Source organism: Manacus vitellinus, unplaced genomic scaffold, assembly GCF_001715985.3.
Source record: "Manacus vitellinus isolate BGI_N305 unplaced genomic scaffold, ASM171598v3 scaffold_15_pilon, whole genome shotgun sequence".
NCBI lineage: Eukaryota > Metazoa > Chordata > Aves > Passeriformes > Pipridae > Manacus > Manacus vitellinus.
In genome coordinates, this window is record NW_021939122.1 from 11,981,109 (window position 1) to 11,997,053 (window position 15,945).

At 58.2% G+C, this 15,945-nt stretch overlaps 3 protein-coding genes across 4 annotated transcripts; 2 read left to right on the plus strand and 1 right to left on the minus strand.

Annotated features, from left to right (window-relative positions):
- Window positions 1–372: 372 nt before the first annotated feature.
- LOC103766987 (steroid 17-alpha-hydroxylase/17,20 lyase) lies at window positions 373–3,912 on the minus strand. Its single transcript, XM_018068904.3, has 8 exons — window positions 3,586–3,912; window positions 2,938–3,076; window positions 2,158–2,387; window positions 1,860–1,946; window positions 1,552–1,761; window positions 1,134–1,303; window positions 945–1,048; window positions 373–755 (listed from the first exon to the last, which is right to left on the minus strand). The coding sequence occupies exons 1-8, from the start codon at window positions 3,856–3,858 to the stop codon at window positions 487–489; spliced, it is 1,482 nt and encodes a 493-aa protein (XP_017924393.3). The 5' UTR covers window positions 3,859–3,912; the 3' UTR covers window positions 373–486.
- On the plus strand, window positions 3,906–8,062 carry BORCS7 (BLOC-1 related complex subunit 7). Its single transcript, XM_029958576.1, has 6 exons — window positions 3,906–3,947; window positions 4,817–4,900; window positions 5,324–5,415; window positions 5,765–5,857; window positions 6,283–6,303; window positions 6,728–8,062. The coding sequence occupies exons 1-6, from the start codon at window positions 3,906–3,908 to the stop codon at window positions 6,777–6,779; spliced, it is 384 nt and encodes a 127-aa protein (XP_029814436.1). The 3' UTR covers window positions 6,780–8,062.
- A 358-nt stretch (window positions 8,063–8,420) lies between these two features.
- Window positions 8,421–12,780, plus strand: AS3MT (arsenite methyltransferase). 2 transcript variants are annotated; one of them, XM_018069271.1, is made up of 11 exons: window positions 8,421–8,591; window positions 8,941–8,981; window positions 9,481–9,608; window positions 9,716–9,866; window positions 9,957–10,075; window positions 10,363–10,432; window positions 10,669–10,750; window positions 10,834–10,965; window positions 11,088–11,230; window positions 11,629–11,760; window positions 12,613–12,780. In XM_018069271.1, the coding sequence occupies exons 1-11, from the start codon at window positions 8,501–8,503 to the stop codon at window positions 12,709–12,711; spliced, it is 1,188 nt and encodes a 395-aa protein (XP_017924760.1). In that variant the 5' UTR covers window positions 8,421–8,500; the 3' UTR covers window positions 12,712–12,780. The 2 variants fall into 2 exon arrangements, with proteins under 2 accessions (XP_017924760.1, XP_017924759.1); XM_018069270.1 differs by having other exon boundaries at window positions 9,716–10,075.
- The last annotated feature ends 3,165 nt before the right edge of the window (window positions 12,781–15,945 follow it).

The window sequence follows — 15,945 nt, forward strand, 5'->3', positions numbered from 1 at the left end:
TGCGTTCATTCTCCTGCCTCCCAGTGGGGAAACTGAGGCAGGGGCCAGCCAAGGCCACCCACCCAGGGTCACAGCCACTGGGCACAGCCTGGGCATCCCTAACTGCCAAGCTGCCCACTGGTCGTTTTCCCACTTTTCCTGGCTGGGGTGGGCCCTTCTCCCGGGGTCAGCTGTGGGAGAGGCTAGTTTCCATGGCTCATGGTTGTCTCTGCACGGGCCCCCCACCCCAAATCCCTCATGGTAGCAGCCCCACAGAGGCACCACAGCCTCCCAGCTCAGCCCAGTGCTCACAGAAAGTTGCAGGGCCACCATACATCCCACACCTCCACTGCCCTCCATCTCCTGCCCAAAAAGTAGCTGGAGCCATGCTGTGTTGGGAACATCTTTATTCGGACAACCCCACATCCACGGGGCAGGCAGGGTATGGCCTATATGGGCCTGTCCCAGCCCACCCCACCACTGCCTGGGATCCAGGGCTCATCCTCATCATGAGGCCGCTCGCCAGACGTCCCGCAGACGGGCCTTCACCTGAAACTTCTGCACCTGCAACACAACACCAAACTTGCCCTCCAGAGAGGGCAGGGGCTGGTCCTCGGGGCACTCGAGTGTGAACCTCTGCAGCACCCAGGCCAGGAAGAGGAAGAGCTCCATCTTGGCCAGGACTTTTCCCAGGCAGACACGGATCCCGGCCCCGAAGGGGAGGTAGCTGGGTGAGGGCGAATGGATGTGCTGGCCCTGCTCATCCAGGAAGCGGCCTGCAAGGGGAAGGGGTACTTGCCATCAGCAGGGATCAAGACCTGCCTGAGTTCATCACGTGCGTGTCCCTCCCATGAGCTGCAGAAGCAGAGATGTTGCAAATGCCCCCGACAGGTGGGAGCAGGATCTGACCTCCTACCACCAAGCCTCCCCCAGGGCTGCACCCACCCTGCCATCCCCTGACCCACCAGGATTGAACTCCTCGGGCTTGTCCCACTCCTTCTCGTCATGGTGCACGGACCAGAGGTTGATGATGACCCTGGCACCTTTGGGGATGGAGTATTCCCCAATGCTGGAAGGCGAACACAGAGTGAGACAGTTGCTCCCTCCCACAAGTCACTTGCCCACAACCTGGCTGCATCCCAGCGGGGTCTCACCTGGTGTCAGCAAGGGACACATGTGGGATGAGCAGGGGAGACACGGGCCGGATGCGCAGCACTTCACTGATGGTGGCCTCCAGGTAGGGCAGTAGTGGGCGGTCGCTGAGGTGGGGGTGTCGAACCAGGCCAATCTTCTGGTCCATTTCCTCCTGAATCTTCCTCTGGACCTGGGAAGGGAGCAAGGACTGGGGCCGGAGCCCAGGGAGGGGTTGCCCTGTGCACAGTGGGGTACATCCAATCATCACCACCATGTCCTGTCAGGTTGTGTAGGGCAGAAGTAAAATAGCCACAGCCTGATCCTGCCTATTTGCGGGGCCTGACATCTCTTTTGGCATCTGCCCTCCCCCAAAGCCCCTCACAATGTCCCTGGTGCAGGAGGGAGCTCAGGCCCCCTGCCATGGGGTGCAGACCCTACCTCAGGGTAGTGGAGCAGGTAGAGCACAGCCCATTTGAGAACAGTAGTGGTGGTCTCCACGCCAGCCCCAAAGATGTCCCCCACTGTCATGAGGAGGTGGTCGTCAGTCAGCTCCAGCCCTGGCACCGGGGGGCTGCTGTTCTCAGCACTGAGCCTCACTTGCAGCAGGGCATCCATGAGGTCCTTCACAGTGTCTCCAGAAAAGGCTTCCTGCCAGGGGACATGTGTAAGCTGGGCTGTCTTGGGCATATCCCAGCTCCAGCACCCTGCAGCTCCTAAGCATCTCCCTGTCCTGGCCCCACTGGCACCTTGTGTTCAGTGAATTTCTGCTGGAGCAGCTGGTCTCGGACCTGGAGGCATTTTTTCAGCAGGGCCAGGTCCTTGTTGGGGAAGATCTAGGGGAGAGAAGCCACATTACAGCAAGGGACTCCAACTGAGCCCAGCCCAGCCCCTGCAGGTCCCCAGGCAGTCTCTCCATGCCAACCAGGATACTGGGATACCAGGGCAGGAACTCTCCTAACTCTGGGGGGCTCCTGCAGGACACATCCCAGCTCCTTCCTCTTGTCTGAGGTAAGAGGAACAGGCAGTCCCCATGTCCCTGCTCACCTGGAGCCAGGGGAAGATGTCCACCAAGCTCTCCTTGGCCACGGTGTCCACGATACCCTGGCTGTACTCCAGCATGGCCTCGAACTCGGGGTCCCCGCGCCGGTATGAGGAGTTGAAGCAGAGGGAGCAGACCACGTTGGTGACAGCCCGTGTGAGCTCAGGGGCCATGTCCAGGGCCGTATCCTGCGCAGCGCCGAGCGTCTCACACAGGGATGCAGCCTCCCGGCAGACTGAGGTGGAGGAGAGGCAGGCGAGGGGGTGCTGAGGTGGTGATGGTGAAGCCAAGGGGTGAAGGGGGCAGCTCGGGGCTGGATAGAGGGGTCCCTGCTCATTCAGGGTGTGCTTCCTGCAGAGCATCCCCCTGCCAGGGCTGAGCCCCAAGGGCCTGGGATGGGCAGAAGGGACAATGCTGGGTGCTGGGAGGAGGAGGGTGGATGGAGACATGCAGGGAAGTCTCTAAGTGTGGCTCAGTGCTATTCTTGGGTGGAGCAGGGAATAGCATGCCTCAATGTCCCCATCTATGACTGAGGGTAACTAAAGCTGGGGGCAAAAAATGTGTGGGGAGAGGTGTGGGTAAAGTAACAGGGATGGAAGGAGAGGGACCAAGTGCCTGCTCGGCAAGGGGATGCCAGGGGGGTTGAGCTGAGTCAGGATCTCCCCTTGGTTCCCAGGGAATCAGAGGTTCCCAGAGAATCAGAGGAAGGAGAAGTCCAGCCTGGATTAAGTGCAGGAGGGAGCCAGAGCTGGGAGGGAGCCTGGGGGCTGGGGGGAGGCACTTACTGATCCTCTCGAGGGCGAGCGAGCCCTCCCCAAACATGGAGAGAGCAGTGTGCACCAGCTTGCGCTGGAACTTCCAGAGGGGCCCGTAGCTGGCGAAGGCGATGTCCTTGCCCCCCCGGGACAGCAGGTCTGTGGTCACCTGGGGGACAGGCAGTCCCAGCGTCACCCTGCTGCAGAGCAGCTCTGTGAGGGTGACACCTGGGGCGACGGATGATCATCTCATCTCATCCCAGGGATGGTCTGAGGGGCTGGGGGTTAGCACAGGCAGACAAAGCCTGAGCTATGAGCTTTGCTTTCCCCCCTGCCAAGGACTGATAGAGGCATTTGGGATCAGGTGCCAGGGTCAAGGGCTCTAGGGTACCCAGGAAACTTAGGGGGTGTGGGGAGCCTGATGATACCTGAACCCATGTCCCCATGTCCCGAGATGCAGCCAGCTGCGGGGAAAACAGGCACCCTCGGGATGGAGGATGCCCAGGGTTCGCTCTGGGGAACGAGGCATTGAGGGGCTGCCCTGCCACTGGCTTGCTGCGGGCAGGATGGGGAGAGGAGGAGGATCCTGCTGGGTGCTGGTGCCTTTCTTGGGAGCAGCCCCCGCCTCATCCCACACCACCGTGGGAAGGGTCCCCCCAAAACCTGCCACCGACTCACGGTGCGGGGCCGTCCGGCGAAGTCTTTCCCCTTCTTCAGCAGCACCTCCCTGGCGTGCCGGTAGCTGTTCACCACCACCACGTAGTGGGAGCCCATCCAGAGGGCGTAGAGGCTGCCGTAGTGTCCCTGCAGGCGCCACAGCCGCAGGTGAGCTGGGGTGCCCGGCCAGCTGCAGCAGGCTCCCCGACGAACGGCAGGGGCCGGCAAGGCTCCGTGGGCGCCCCAGCCCACGTCCCTGTCCCTGTTCCCGAGGGTCCCGCGTCGCGCCAGCATTCGGTGCAGAGCAAGGGCAGGGCCAGCAGCAGGCGCCCAGCAGCGCCATGGCGGGCCGGCGAGGCTTTGCGGGCAGCCGCGGGGGCCCTGTATAGCGCCGGCGGGGCCGCGCCTTCGCCCTGAAGGCGGGCTCGGTCCTTATCGGGGGGACGGGGAGGGGGGAGCCGGGCCTGGGCCCGTGGCCAGCTCTGCAGCTGTGGGCACATGGCGGGGGGCGAGGGCAGCAGGGCCACGGCCGCGCTGGGTGGCCGTGGGGGAGCTGCATCCAGCGGGCTGGGGGCCAGGGGATGCCCAGGGTTGGGTCTGTCCTTGGGGTTCCATCCCCAGGGCCCTGTGGGGGGTGAGGGGACAACCGAGCCCTCGAGGTCTGTCCTGGGTGCCATGGGCACAGCTTGGGGGGTTCGTGGGGCACTGGGGTCCGTCCCCACCCTGGGAGCACCTCGATGTGCCCGGGAGGGAATGGGCAGCACAGGTGCGGAGGGCTGGGCAGCGCTGGGCAAGCACTGGGAGTGCTGAGAAGCCCTGGACAACACTGGCCAGGGCTGGGAATGCTGAGAAGCCCAGAGCATCCCCGGTTGTCAGCCCTGGTCAGTGATGGGGAGCAACGGGCAGCACTTGACAGTGCTGGGCAGTCTTCACCAGTGCTGGTGAGGACTGGTCAGTGCTGAGAAAGTCTGGTCAGAGTGCTTGGGCAAGAAACTCAGTGATGGCCAGCCCGGCAGCCTCGGGATTGCCGCGTGCCCCGCGTGAGTCCGAAGATGATGTGTCCTGCGCGGAGTCCCTTGGAAAAAGAAGTCCCTCCCAGCACTGCCCCCACCTCACAGCGGCCCTTCGCCTTCACGATCCTTTTGGCCCCGCGCTCGCCGTAGCGGCTCCCGGGGCGGGCGGGGCGGGCGGGCAGATGGCGGCGGGGGCGCGACGGACGCCCAGGCGCGTACATTAAGGGCACTCGTGAAAGGGCTCTGACCGAGAAGGTGACAAGCGTTGCGGCACCGACGTGATCGCCCTCACCAGCAGTGCTGAAGGCTCCCGAAGCGCCCGAGTGGAGGCGGCGTGCCGCGACGGCGCGGTTATCAGGGCCCGGTCGAGCCCCGCCGGTGCAGAGCGGAGCGTCCGGATACGGCGGCGCGGGGCATGCTGGGAGCTGTAGTCCAAGGCGAGGACACATCCCCGTGTCGGGCAGAGACAGGAAAGCGGGACCGGGATGCGGGCACGGCTGGGCAGCGCCGTGGGGCTCTCGATGCCTCTGGCAGCGCTGGGAGGCGGGAGGCTGCCCCTGCCTCACGTTGTTTCTCAGGGTGACCGACGAGAGCGGTGCCTCAGACGCTCCCTATGGATGTTGGGCCCAGGGCACCGCGGTGCTCCCCGAGATGTCATCCCGAGTGTCACCCTGCGAGCCGTCACAGGGGCCTCGGAAAATGCAGAGCTGCTGCCTCACAGCCTGGTCTGTGCATTTGTCTTTTAGCTCCTGGGTCAAGCTGCGAGGAACATGGTGATGCAAGAAGATGCCATCCTGCACTCGGAAGATGTAAGCTGTGTTCTTCTGCTCGAGCAACAGTGATTCCAGGGACAGGAGCAGGGGAGGGTGATAAGAACAGTTTGCAGACATGCTCGCAGAGCCCTGAAGTGAAATACATGCGTTAAGCAGGCCTGGTGGCCAGGATAGTTTAGTGCTTCCTCAAACCCATGTGTGCCACTGGCCCCCCAGTGCCCTGTAGCCCAGTCAGCTGTGACCTCTCTGATGGGAAGCTGGAGGGACTGTGGGCTGAAACAAAGCACTTATATCTGTGCCTGTCATTGGGAAAGAAGAGGAGAGTGTGCCACTGCTGACAGATACTGGCAGGGGTATTTTGTAGGCAGTGCAGTGATACAGTGATGGCTGTGACTCCCCAGGGTATTGGGACAGCTTGCACTGTGATTTTGTAAGCATTCATTCTTTGTTTTGTTCTCCACAGAGTTTAAGAAAAATGGCTATAATAACCACTCATCTACAGTACCAGTAAGTATGTTCTCTCTCAGGGATTGAGTGGATCCCTCAGTCCTTTTCTGTTCTCCTTAAAGACTTTGCGTGAAGCCTACTCAGACCAATCCCTCTTTTCCAGTTCTTCAAAGCTGAGCAGACCCTGGAGCTGGAATTTTCCAGCCCTCTTCAGCTCCACTGGTACAGCTCAGGCTGTTCTGGAGTGGGAGCTGAGATTTCTGCCTCATGTTTGCCATGTACCATGTCGCCCATGAGCATGTGTGACACATCTAGGGCTAAGGGGAAGAAGCCAGTACCACTGCTGTCCCTTAGGCCTTAATCCAGAAACAGGGGATTTCTGTGTGTCTCCTGAGCCATTGTTCAAGTACCTTTTCTTTAACATAACATCATGACTGAGATTTTGGTTTTGTAATGCTCTTTTTATCTTTCCTTTTCTCATCTAGGCAAGAAGCAATTCAGAAGAAGTGAGTACCGTTCTGGGGGACCTGTGGGTGTGGAAAGGGAAAAATGATGGAGTAGGATGGCAGAAAGCAGAGTGGAAAGGTGTTTGCAGCTGCCTTTGAAGCAGATGCTGGCCCAGCAGGATAGTGTTTCAGTATTGTGAAGAGATGGGAATTTGAGTGAAGAGGCGGGATTTATACCATTCACTGACATGATAGAGCCTGTGAGGTTGCTTGTGATTGCAGATGGGGGTGGTGTGGAGCAGAGCTGTGTAGAGCAGGGTGCACAAAGTGAGGCTTGCCTGTGGGGCATGGAAGTGGGTTGGGGAGCCTCAGGGTTTCTCTTTGCTGTAGTGTCAGCACTCGAGCTGCTCTGGTCCCTTGGGCACAGGCAGCACAGCACAGTCTGGGGAGCAGATCTCACTCTAAATCTCCTCTTGGTCCCCAGCGTCGAGCGGTCGTCAAACCTTCAGGACCAGCTGAATCACTTGCTGAAGTGAAGGGGAGCCAAAGGCACGAGGATGTCTCAACTGGCACTGAGGGAAGCAAAACATCTTCTACCATCCAGCCCTGGGGTTCAGAACTATGTCTGGATCATGCTGGATGTCAGCTGGAATATGTGTAGAGTCTGTGTTTCTGGGCATGTGGTCCCCTTTCATGTGCCTCCATCCACACCTCTGCTCCGGAACGCTCACCTGTGCCCAGCTGAACCCAACTCACCTGAAACTTTGCTCCCTCCAGCAATTCCCGTGTCCACTTACTTGCCATGTAGGGTGAGGTGCTCTGCTCACACCAGCAACCCTGGAAAGAAGTGCATAGAGTTGAGCTGTGGGGTTTAAATGCAGGTACTTGCAGCTTGCCACTGGTCTGTATTTAGCCACAGAGGTGGCACAGAGTGCAGTTTATTTAGGGCATGTTAATCAGTGGGAGCTGCAAGTGCCTGGGTGGGCGAGAGGTGCTTCAGTATTGGCTGAGGTGCCAGTCCCAGCCCAGAATTTCTGAAACCAGGAATCTGGGCACACACCTCTGCCAGTGGTCTAGCTGGATGTTGTTTGGCCAGCATCCTGGTCAGAGGTTATCTTATTTTCCACTGTGCCAGAATTTGGAATGTCAGCCCCTTGCCAGCCCATCTGCGCTGCATTCAGCCTTCAACTGCATTCTTTTTCCTGGGCTGCTGCTCCAGCTATTGATGAAGCAGCCTTGGCTGTGGTGTGTGTTTGTATCTGGTTGGGAAGGTATCCAAAGGCCCAGCTGGGAAGTAGGCAGGAGAGCATCATGAGCTGGTGTGCCCAGTTCTGCACTGCTCTGTTGAGGACTAGTGACCTGTTCACATCCTGGGGAGTTACACCAGGCCCAGGCTATAAACACTGTGTCTTGTTTTTGATATGTCACTTATCTGGAGCACTTGGAGTGCACGGGAAGCACTTGTTTCCCTGAGTGTGCTTTTCACCAGCTGATAGGAGCAGTCAGGCTGAGAGTGGGCATTGGCCTGCCACATTCCTGTTGGAGCGCTGCTGGGGTTTGGCTCCTGTGCTGCAGAGCCTTCTCCTGGGCTGGATTTCACCATTCCTGCCAGGACCACTGCCTGTTTGGGCTTCACACAATGGCACCACAGCTCCTGCATCCCCATGAAGGTGCCACTGTTAGCCCAGGGGCCATTGTGGGTATTTTTGCCTTGGGTGGGGTCCTGATCCCCAGCTTTGCAATGGGAGTGAGGGTTTTCCCTGAGGTACTGGAGAAGCTGCAATATTCTTGCTGGGAATAAAAGCTGTCCTGAACACCACCAAATTGCAGTGGAGTCTGTGCTGGATGCCAATGGTGGCAGTTCCTGTGTGGCAGGGAGACTGTTTGGGATGGTGGGTCTCTGCCCCCCAGTGTCCCCCATCGTGCTTCAGCTCAAGGATCTTTGCAGAGGCAGTGTGTCCTTGTTGCAGGTGGCTCATCCCCTCCAACGTCCTGTCCTCTGCAGAGGCTGGAGCAGCCCTGTGGCATTAAACTTATATCTCCCTGCATTTGGGGCGAGCAGGGACAGGGCTGTACCACGGAGGTGCAGAGCTGTTGGGGGGCAGGCAGCAGAGTGGGTTTGGGGTTGTGGATGCAGGGACAAACAGAATGATGGGGTCATGCCCACCATGGGAGCGGGGCCAGCTCCCCTCGCCGTGCCAGTGTGCCTGCAGTGCCATGTGCCTGGGGTCTGGGCGAGGCAGGAGCTGGTGTCGGGATGGAAGCCAGGCGCGGGGTGGCACGGGATGCCGGGGCGGAGCATGGCCCGGGCCGGGCAGAGTCCGTCCGAGGCGCTGGAGCTGGAGGCAGTATGGCAGCAAGGGGCCTCTGCTGCGGGTGCTGGGACCGCCCTGGGGGCACCCTCAGGCCAGAGGGCTCTCTGCAAAGCAGGGAGAGGGGGTTTACCCTACAGGGTTGTTTTGGGGGGTCATCCCTTCATGGCAACTGGGATGGTGTTTTTGGAGGGAGGGGGGGACTGTTATTAGGTGCCCCCAGGAGTAGACTGCAAGTTTTGGGGTGTCTCTTTAGGTTCTGCTGGGGGAGAGCAAAAAGTGCTCCGGTATCTGGGGGAAGAGGTGGGGTTTAGAGCCTTGAGGAGGTCCTGATGTGATGCCCATCTCTGTGGTGTCAGGCACCAGCCCTACATTCTCCTTGCAGTGGCAACTCCCTGCAGAGAGCAGATCCACCAGGAGGTGCAGGTGAGGGGTGCTACGGGAGCTGGGGGTGGGGGCCGGGGCGGCTGGACAGGGGATGTGCTGGGGTCCCTGCTGCCATCAGAGGATAAAGCTTGTTTGGGGCCCAGAGGAAAATGTCAGGTGCAGTCAGCAGCTTTGCTCCTGTTGCCCACAGGGGTGGAGGGGGCTGAGCAACCTGGTGTTTCCCTGCCCTCGTTCCCCACACCCTCCTCGGCCAGGGAAGTGGTGGCTGCAGCCTACAAAGTTATTGCAAATGGGAATTAAATTCCCTCCTGCACAAACACATATGTGCATGTGAGCAAGGGGAGCTGGGGAGGATGGGGGCAAGGGAATACGTGATATTAGTCTAATTTTTAGCTGGGTGGAAGTGAGAATGCCAGTGCTGGAGGACATCGAGGCATGTACAGGCTGAGCACAGGCATGGCCCCCATATTTTGGAGCATGGGGAGTTCCCAGGGCGCAACTGGCCATAGTTTAGTGGTCCCTGTCCTTCCTGTCTCAGGATTACTATGGTAAAGAGCTGCAGAAGTCAGAGGACCTCAAAACCAATGCATGTGTCACCTCTGCCAGGCCCCTTCCCAAGGCAGTGAGAGATGCTTTGGAGCATGTCCATGAGGAGGTGGTGGCCAGGTAAACCCCAGGATCTCTCCCTACTGCTGTGTCCCCATGGGCTGCAGCCCCCTGGACAGCCATGTCATGGGGGCATCTCCACCTGGCACAGCTCAGCTTCTGCCCAGGTACTACGGCTGTGGGCTGGTGATCCCGGAGTGCCTGTTGTCATGCCGGATCCTGGACCTGGGCTGCGGCAGCGGCAGAGACTGCTACGTGCTGAGCCAGCTGGTCGGGGAGCAGGGCCACGTCACCGGCATAGACATGACCGAGGGCCAGGTACAGTGCAGAGCTGGGTCTTCCCCTCATCCTCCCAGTAGCCCCCCACCATTGTTCCCTTTCTCCTACCAGGTTGAAGTGGCAAAGAAGCACATTGCCTACCACATGAATAAGTTTGGCTACCGAAAGCCAAATGTGGAGTTCCTCCATGGCTACATGGAGAAGCTGGGTGATGCTGGGCTGGCTGATGAGAGCTACGATATTGTTATGTAGGTACCATGCAGGGTCACCCTCAGTCCTGCTGCTCCCCGGGGCTGTGGGTGGGGATCTGGGTCCACATCCCACTGGGTCACCTGCTTCAGAAGCACATGTTAGCAGTAGGGAAATCCCAAGGCAGATCCTGGGCTAGAGTCTGGGAATATACAAACTGCCCTTTTCATCGTCAAGTCGGTGTTTCCAAACCCTGCATGAAGCGACAGGATGCGCAGCAGCTGGTGGATGTGCTGCAGCCAGTGGGGAAGAGAGTGCAAATAAGCCTTGGTCTCTTCCTTTCCAGCTCGAACTGCGTGATCAACCTCACCCCTGACAAGAAGGCCGTGCTGCAGGAGGCCTTCCGTGTGCTGAAGGTGATGCTGGGCCTGTGTCCAGAGCACCAGAGCAGGCTTGGGGTGCCCCTGCTGTTAGGGTGCCACTGGGAAGCAGCAAACGGGATGCAGCAAGGTGGAGATGTGGGATGGGGCCATGGGAGGGCACCTCTGCAGAGGGTGCCAAGCAGAGTAGCATTAGTGTGTTCCCAATTTCCCGTGCCTCTTTTGTCCTTTTACTTCTTGGGGGTCTCCCTTCACTCCTCACTGCCTTCCAGCCCGGGGGAGAGATGTATTTCAGCGATGTCTACGCCAGCCAGCACCTGAGTGAGACCATCCGGAAGCACAGGGTGCTGTGGGGTGCGTAGGGCTCTGGGATGGGGGACGTGGGATGGGGGGTGGGACCTTTGTCTCCATCACCTGTGTCTGTGGTCTCATGCTAGGGGAGTGCCTGGCAGGAGCCCTGTACTGGAGAGATCTGTACAGCATCACTGAGGAGGTGGGGTTCAGCCCCCCGTGCCTGGTCACTGCCAGCCCCATCACCATCGGAGACAAGGAGCTGGAGGGCATCATCAGTGAGGGTCCAACCAGGGAGTGTCAGCTCCAGGTGGCTGTGGGGAATTGTGCTGGGATCCCAGGCCCTGCTGGATCCCAGCCTGGGTGTTCATTGTCCAGCCCACCAACCTCTCCCTTGCAGGAGACTGCCGCTTTGTTTCTGCAACCTTCCGCCTGTTCAAGGTGCCGGGTGGCAGCCGGGCCGGGCCAGGACAGGTCATCTACAACGGCGGGATCATGGGACACGAGCGAGAGCTGGTGTTTGATGCCAACTTCACTTTCAAGGTGCAGGGAGTCCTGCAAGCAGTCTTGGTCTGTAGGGATGGGTTAACGCTGATGAAGCAGTGCCACTCGGGAGTGTCCTCTGTGATTTGGGGGACAAGCTTTGGTCAAAGGGGTGATGAGTGGGAGCAGAGGGGCTGTATAAATCCAGGGGAGTGCAAATGGGCAGGAAAGGGTTACATATCCGTGCATTGTATTGCAGTAAAGGTAGAAGCAGGACACCCATGGTGGCTTCCTAAGAGGGTCTGAAGCCCGCTGCTTGGTTGTTGTGGGTGTTTCTCTAGAGTTCTGGGCCAAGATCTGCCCCCGCTTTCTCTCCCTCCATTGTCTGGCAGGGTGGCTGGGGCCCCTTGGGACACATATCCAGGACCCCAGCCCTGTGACTGTTCCTCTGCTCCCAGGAAGGAGAGGTGGTGGACGTGGATGCCGAGATGGCTGCAATCTTGCAGAGCTCCAGGTTTGCAGAGGAGTTCCTGATCCGAGCTGGGGCCAGTGCCACAGCAGTGCAGGGCAACTGTTGCAAGGGGGCGAAGGTTGGTAGCAGGCAGCTCTGTGGCTGGGTTCAGGGATGGGCACATGGGTGTCCTGTGCCATCAGAGTTGCCCTGGGGTATCAGAGGGCCTATGGCATGATACCAAGACACCCGAGTGCTTCTGGGCCAGGCAGAAGCCTATGGGGCACCAAGGTTGGTGCCTGGTGCTAAGTGTGGACAAACTGTACCCCAGCCCAAGTCAGAGCCCTCCAAAGGGGGGGGTCTGCTCTAACCACCAGTTGTGAGAACCCCTTGCCCCCCCCAACATGTCCGTGGGGACTGGTGAGGCTAACAGCTGGACTTTTCTGAGGTCTCCCAAGGGCAGACATCCTTCCCCTGAGGGGAGTGGCTGTGTACAGCCTGCCGGAGGAGGTGATGGCCCATCCCTGCAGCTCCTTCCTGCCCATTGCTCTCCCATCAGCAGCTGGGAGAGCAGATTGGCCCTATCTGCCAACCCTGACCTTGCAGCACAAAGCACTCTATCTGCTGGAAACCTCTTTCTTCTCCTTGGTGGTCCCTCCAGCCTGTAGATGGGCCAGGAGAGGCAAGGGAGATAATGCCCTGCAGCTGCGTATCCCTGAAACGCAGCCTTGTACTTGGGGAGGGGAGATGTTCTTGGGTCTCTGTCCAAGCAGGAGGCATTTCTGAGATAAAAGCAGAGCCAAAGTCCCAGAGAAACTCTTGGCTTCCTCCTCATAGCAGAGAAAAGCAGCTAGAGTGACCCAGGAGCTTAGGGGGTCTGCTTGGGTTGCTCTGCACTGGTAGGGTTTGAGAAAGGGGGAAATGTCACTCTCAGGTTACCTCTTGCTTCCCTCTGACCTGATCCTGCCCTGGGTTTTTCTCTGCTCTCCAGGAGAAGATCTGCAATCCCTTCCAGCTGCTGGAGCAGCTGGCAGCCCCAGGTCCTGCCTGCTGTCCTCGTGGCACCTGTGGTCCCCCAGGGTGCTGCTGAGTGCCCACACGCCAGCAGATGCCAGCAAGGCAGGAGGACATGGCCCCAGTGGCGTGTCTTTCACCAGAGAGCAAATAAATGTCTGAGCTCAGAGGCTGTGTGCTCATGGCTGGGACCACAGGGCCTGTGGGGTACTGTGCTTCCATGTCAGGGGTGGTGGGGCAGGTTGTGCCTGGGTGCAGTGAGGACAGACAGCTGTCCTGTGGGTCCCCTCGCTGTGGGGCTGGCAGTGGCTGCATGGCTTGGACACACGGGCCGGGACAGTCTCTGTGGGAAAGGGATTGTGGGTCCCTGAACATGAGAGATGGCAGATCTGGCGTGTGCTTGGCAGCAACTGTGTGCTGGTGCTGAGCCTGTGGGGACCTGATCCTGCAGCATTCCCCTCCTCTGTGTCAGCCTGGCTCCAATTTTTGGTCCTGGGGAGCTTGCAGCTCAGATCTAAATGCTTCTGAGAAGTGAAAGGCACAGCAATAAGCAGCCCAGTTGCTCTTTTCCTTATTTTGATCTTGCTGTGCTACCCTCCATATGCAAGCATCTGCCATGCAGAGTCCATGCCAGCTGCCCGTGGGGTGAGCATCTCCCCGTGGGGTGAGCATCTCCCCAGGGTGGTGGGCAAGAAGGATTGGTCAGCTCCTGGGGCCTCAGCCAGACCTGCTTTTCCATCAAGAACTCAACGTGGCACACAGGCTGCGGAAGGATGTCCCCTTTATTTGCATTCAGGGCGGGGATGCCCCAGGCGCAGCTCCCCATGCTTTGCAGCTCGTTCCAGGAGATGGGAATTGCTCTCTCCTTACCTGTGCAGCGTCGCTGAGATTTCTGTTTTCTCCTGGACTCCATCTAGTGGGAAAGCCTCGAGTCCCCTGCAGGCACCGCACTTGCGGAGTTTTGCAGGGAAATACGGCGCTTCTGGAAAAGCAGAATCGCGTCTGGCCCCATCCCGTAGCGGGCAAAGAGCGAGGGCTTCGAGGCTGCGGTGGGAGGTGATGGGCTGCACTCCTGCTGCCCAGCAGGAATCCTGCATGCTCTGGCTTGCAGACGCTGTTTGGGAAAGGCTGGGGTCTGTTGAACAGCCCTTAGGTGAGCAGCTGTGCTTGGAAATGAGGGACCATTTCCAGCCACCCTCACACTGATTTTCCAGGAGGGGCCAAATTTCCCCTCTATGCTATTTAAATATCACCTTGCTGTGATGTGGGGGAAGATAGAAAGCAAACAGTAAAATTTGGGTTAAAAAACAAACATGGCCCAGTGCCAAGGACGCACTGCAGTAGCAGTAGCAGTGGCTGAGGAGGGTCCAAGTGTTCAGGAGGCATTTCCAGAACACCTGGAATGAAAAGCACGAATGAACAGGTAATACCCGACTGTCACACAGTGATGGGAAGTCCAGAAACAGGTGTATCAGCCCAGAATGCTTGACCAGGCCAGGGCAGCAATTAAGTAATATTTTAGAGATTAAATATATAAGTAATGCCCTTAAATACGGTTTCCTGGAAAGTCACCTTGCCAGCCTGTCCCTTTGGCTTTGGACTAGACTATGAGCCTGACCTATTGGATCTACAAAAACTCATAAGTTGTTGGGTTTAGAGCTATGCCATGATTTAAAAAAAAGAATCTTTTGTGTTATCTGGATCATCAGGACATGTATTACGTGGTTTCAGGTAGGGGTCCCTTGCAGAGCAGCCTTGGGGCAGCAGCAGTAGGCATGAAGAGCTCTGAAATTGTGTGGAATGACCTCAGTGATGGGACCTGCTGAAAATACCACCAAGAGGCTGCTTAATGCTCTCCTGCATAGCTCTCTTCCTCTATTACTTACAAAGACTTCCTCAAAATCCCCCAAACAGCTCACCCCTGGAGATTTGCAGCAATTAGCTTCTGCTATCAAAGAGAGCCTTCCCAGTGAGAATGGAAGAACAGATGGGGCAGGGGGTCCTACCTGCAAACTCCTTCATTAAAAAGACATAAATCCCTGCTGCATCCTTTCAACTTGCCTGGGAAGAGATGCACCCCCAGTGAAGTCTCCCCTCTTGTGTGCATAGGGAAAAAGGCCACAGCTTAAATGCCACTGTATTTGCACAGCACTATTTTTTTTCCAAATTCTCAGCATGTCTGGGAGGAAGCAGCTAAGAGGACTTGACTTTGATCTGGAGCATCAGAGTAGGGATCTTCACCATACTGTGGATGTGGGGGTGTCCTGTCTGCCTGGCTTTGCTTGTACCTGTGCAGCCTTGGGGATTTTAGCCCTCAATCCATGAAAAGAGGAGGTCCTGCAGCCTCATCCCACGTGAGGAACCCCAAAACAATCTGTCCAACGACCTGGTCTGGGTGTTTTGATGATTGTAGAGGTGCCCCAAATCCTGTTCTTCCACTGTGAGATCTGCAGCATTGTTGTCCTCCCACAGCAGGCAGGGAAAGTGTTGTGAGTGCAGCGGCCCAAAGTTGGGGGGAAACAGAAGGGATTCCTGAGTTCCTGTTCACTGTGTTTAGCAGGAGGTCACTCTGGCTCAGGGACACCTGCCACCTCCCTGGGGGGAGCAGACCTGCAGAACTCCCTCAGGATGAGCTGAATGAGATTTGGGACCAGGAAGGATTTGTGGCTACAGCCCCCAGAACCCTGTGCTCTGCTGCCGTATTGGGTCGTCCTGCACAATTCTTTACTCTTCTATTTTCCAAGAGCTTAAACAAAGCAGGGGCTGTTTTATCTCCTCTAAAGGGTCTCAGCCACCACAAGCCATACCGGCAGCTCCCAGTGTTCATCTCTGGCTGTGTCTCAGGGATGCTGAACTGTGTCCTGCATTCTGTATCCCTCATAACTGACGGACATGGAGCACTGATGGCCAGGCATCGGGTGTCTGTTCTCCCACCTGGGATCGCTGCACAGCAGCCGAGGCCTTGGGAACAACCGGGGTCTCAGGGTGCTGGGACATGAGCACACACTAATTCACAGGTATTTTCCTGAATCGGATGTGCCAGCGCTCTGTGAATCCGTGCACTGAGGATGAGTGGAGCGGGGCAACTGGAGGGGCTTCGAACATGCCCGGTGGGAGCTCCAAACCCCGGCCCCGCTCAGGCCGAACTTCGGCACGGGGCGGCTGAGCAGAGGTGAGGTGAGGGAGGAGCGCGGCTTAAATTTAACACTCAGTGGTTAATTTCTCTCTCAGGCGCGACACAACAGAGGAGATGCCGGGGCGGGCGCGGGGTGCCCGGCGGGGTAGAGCGAGACGGCTCGATCTCTGACCG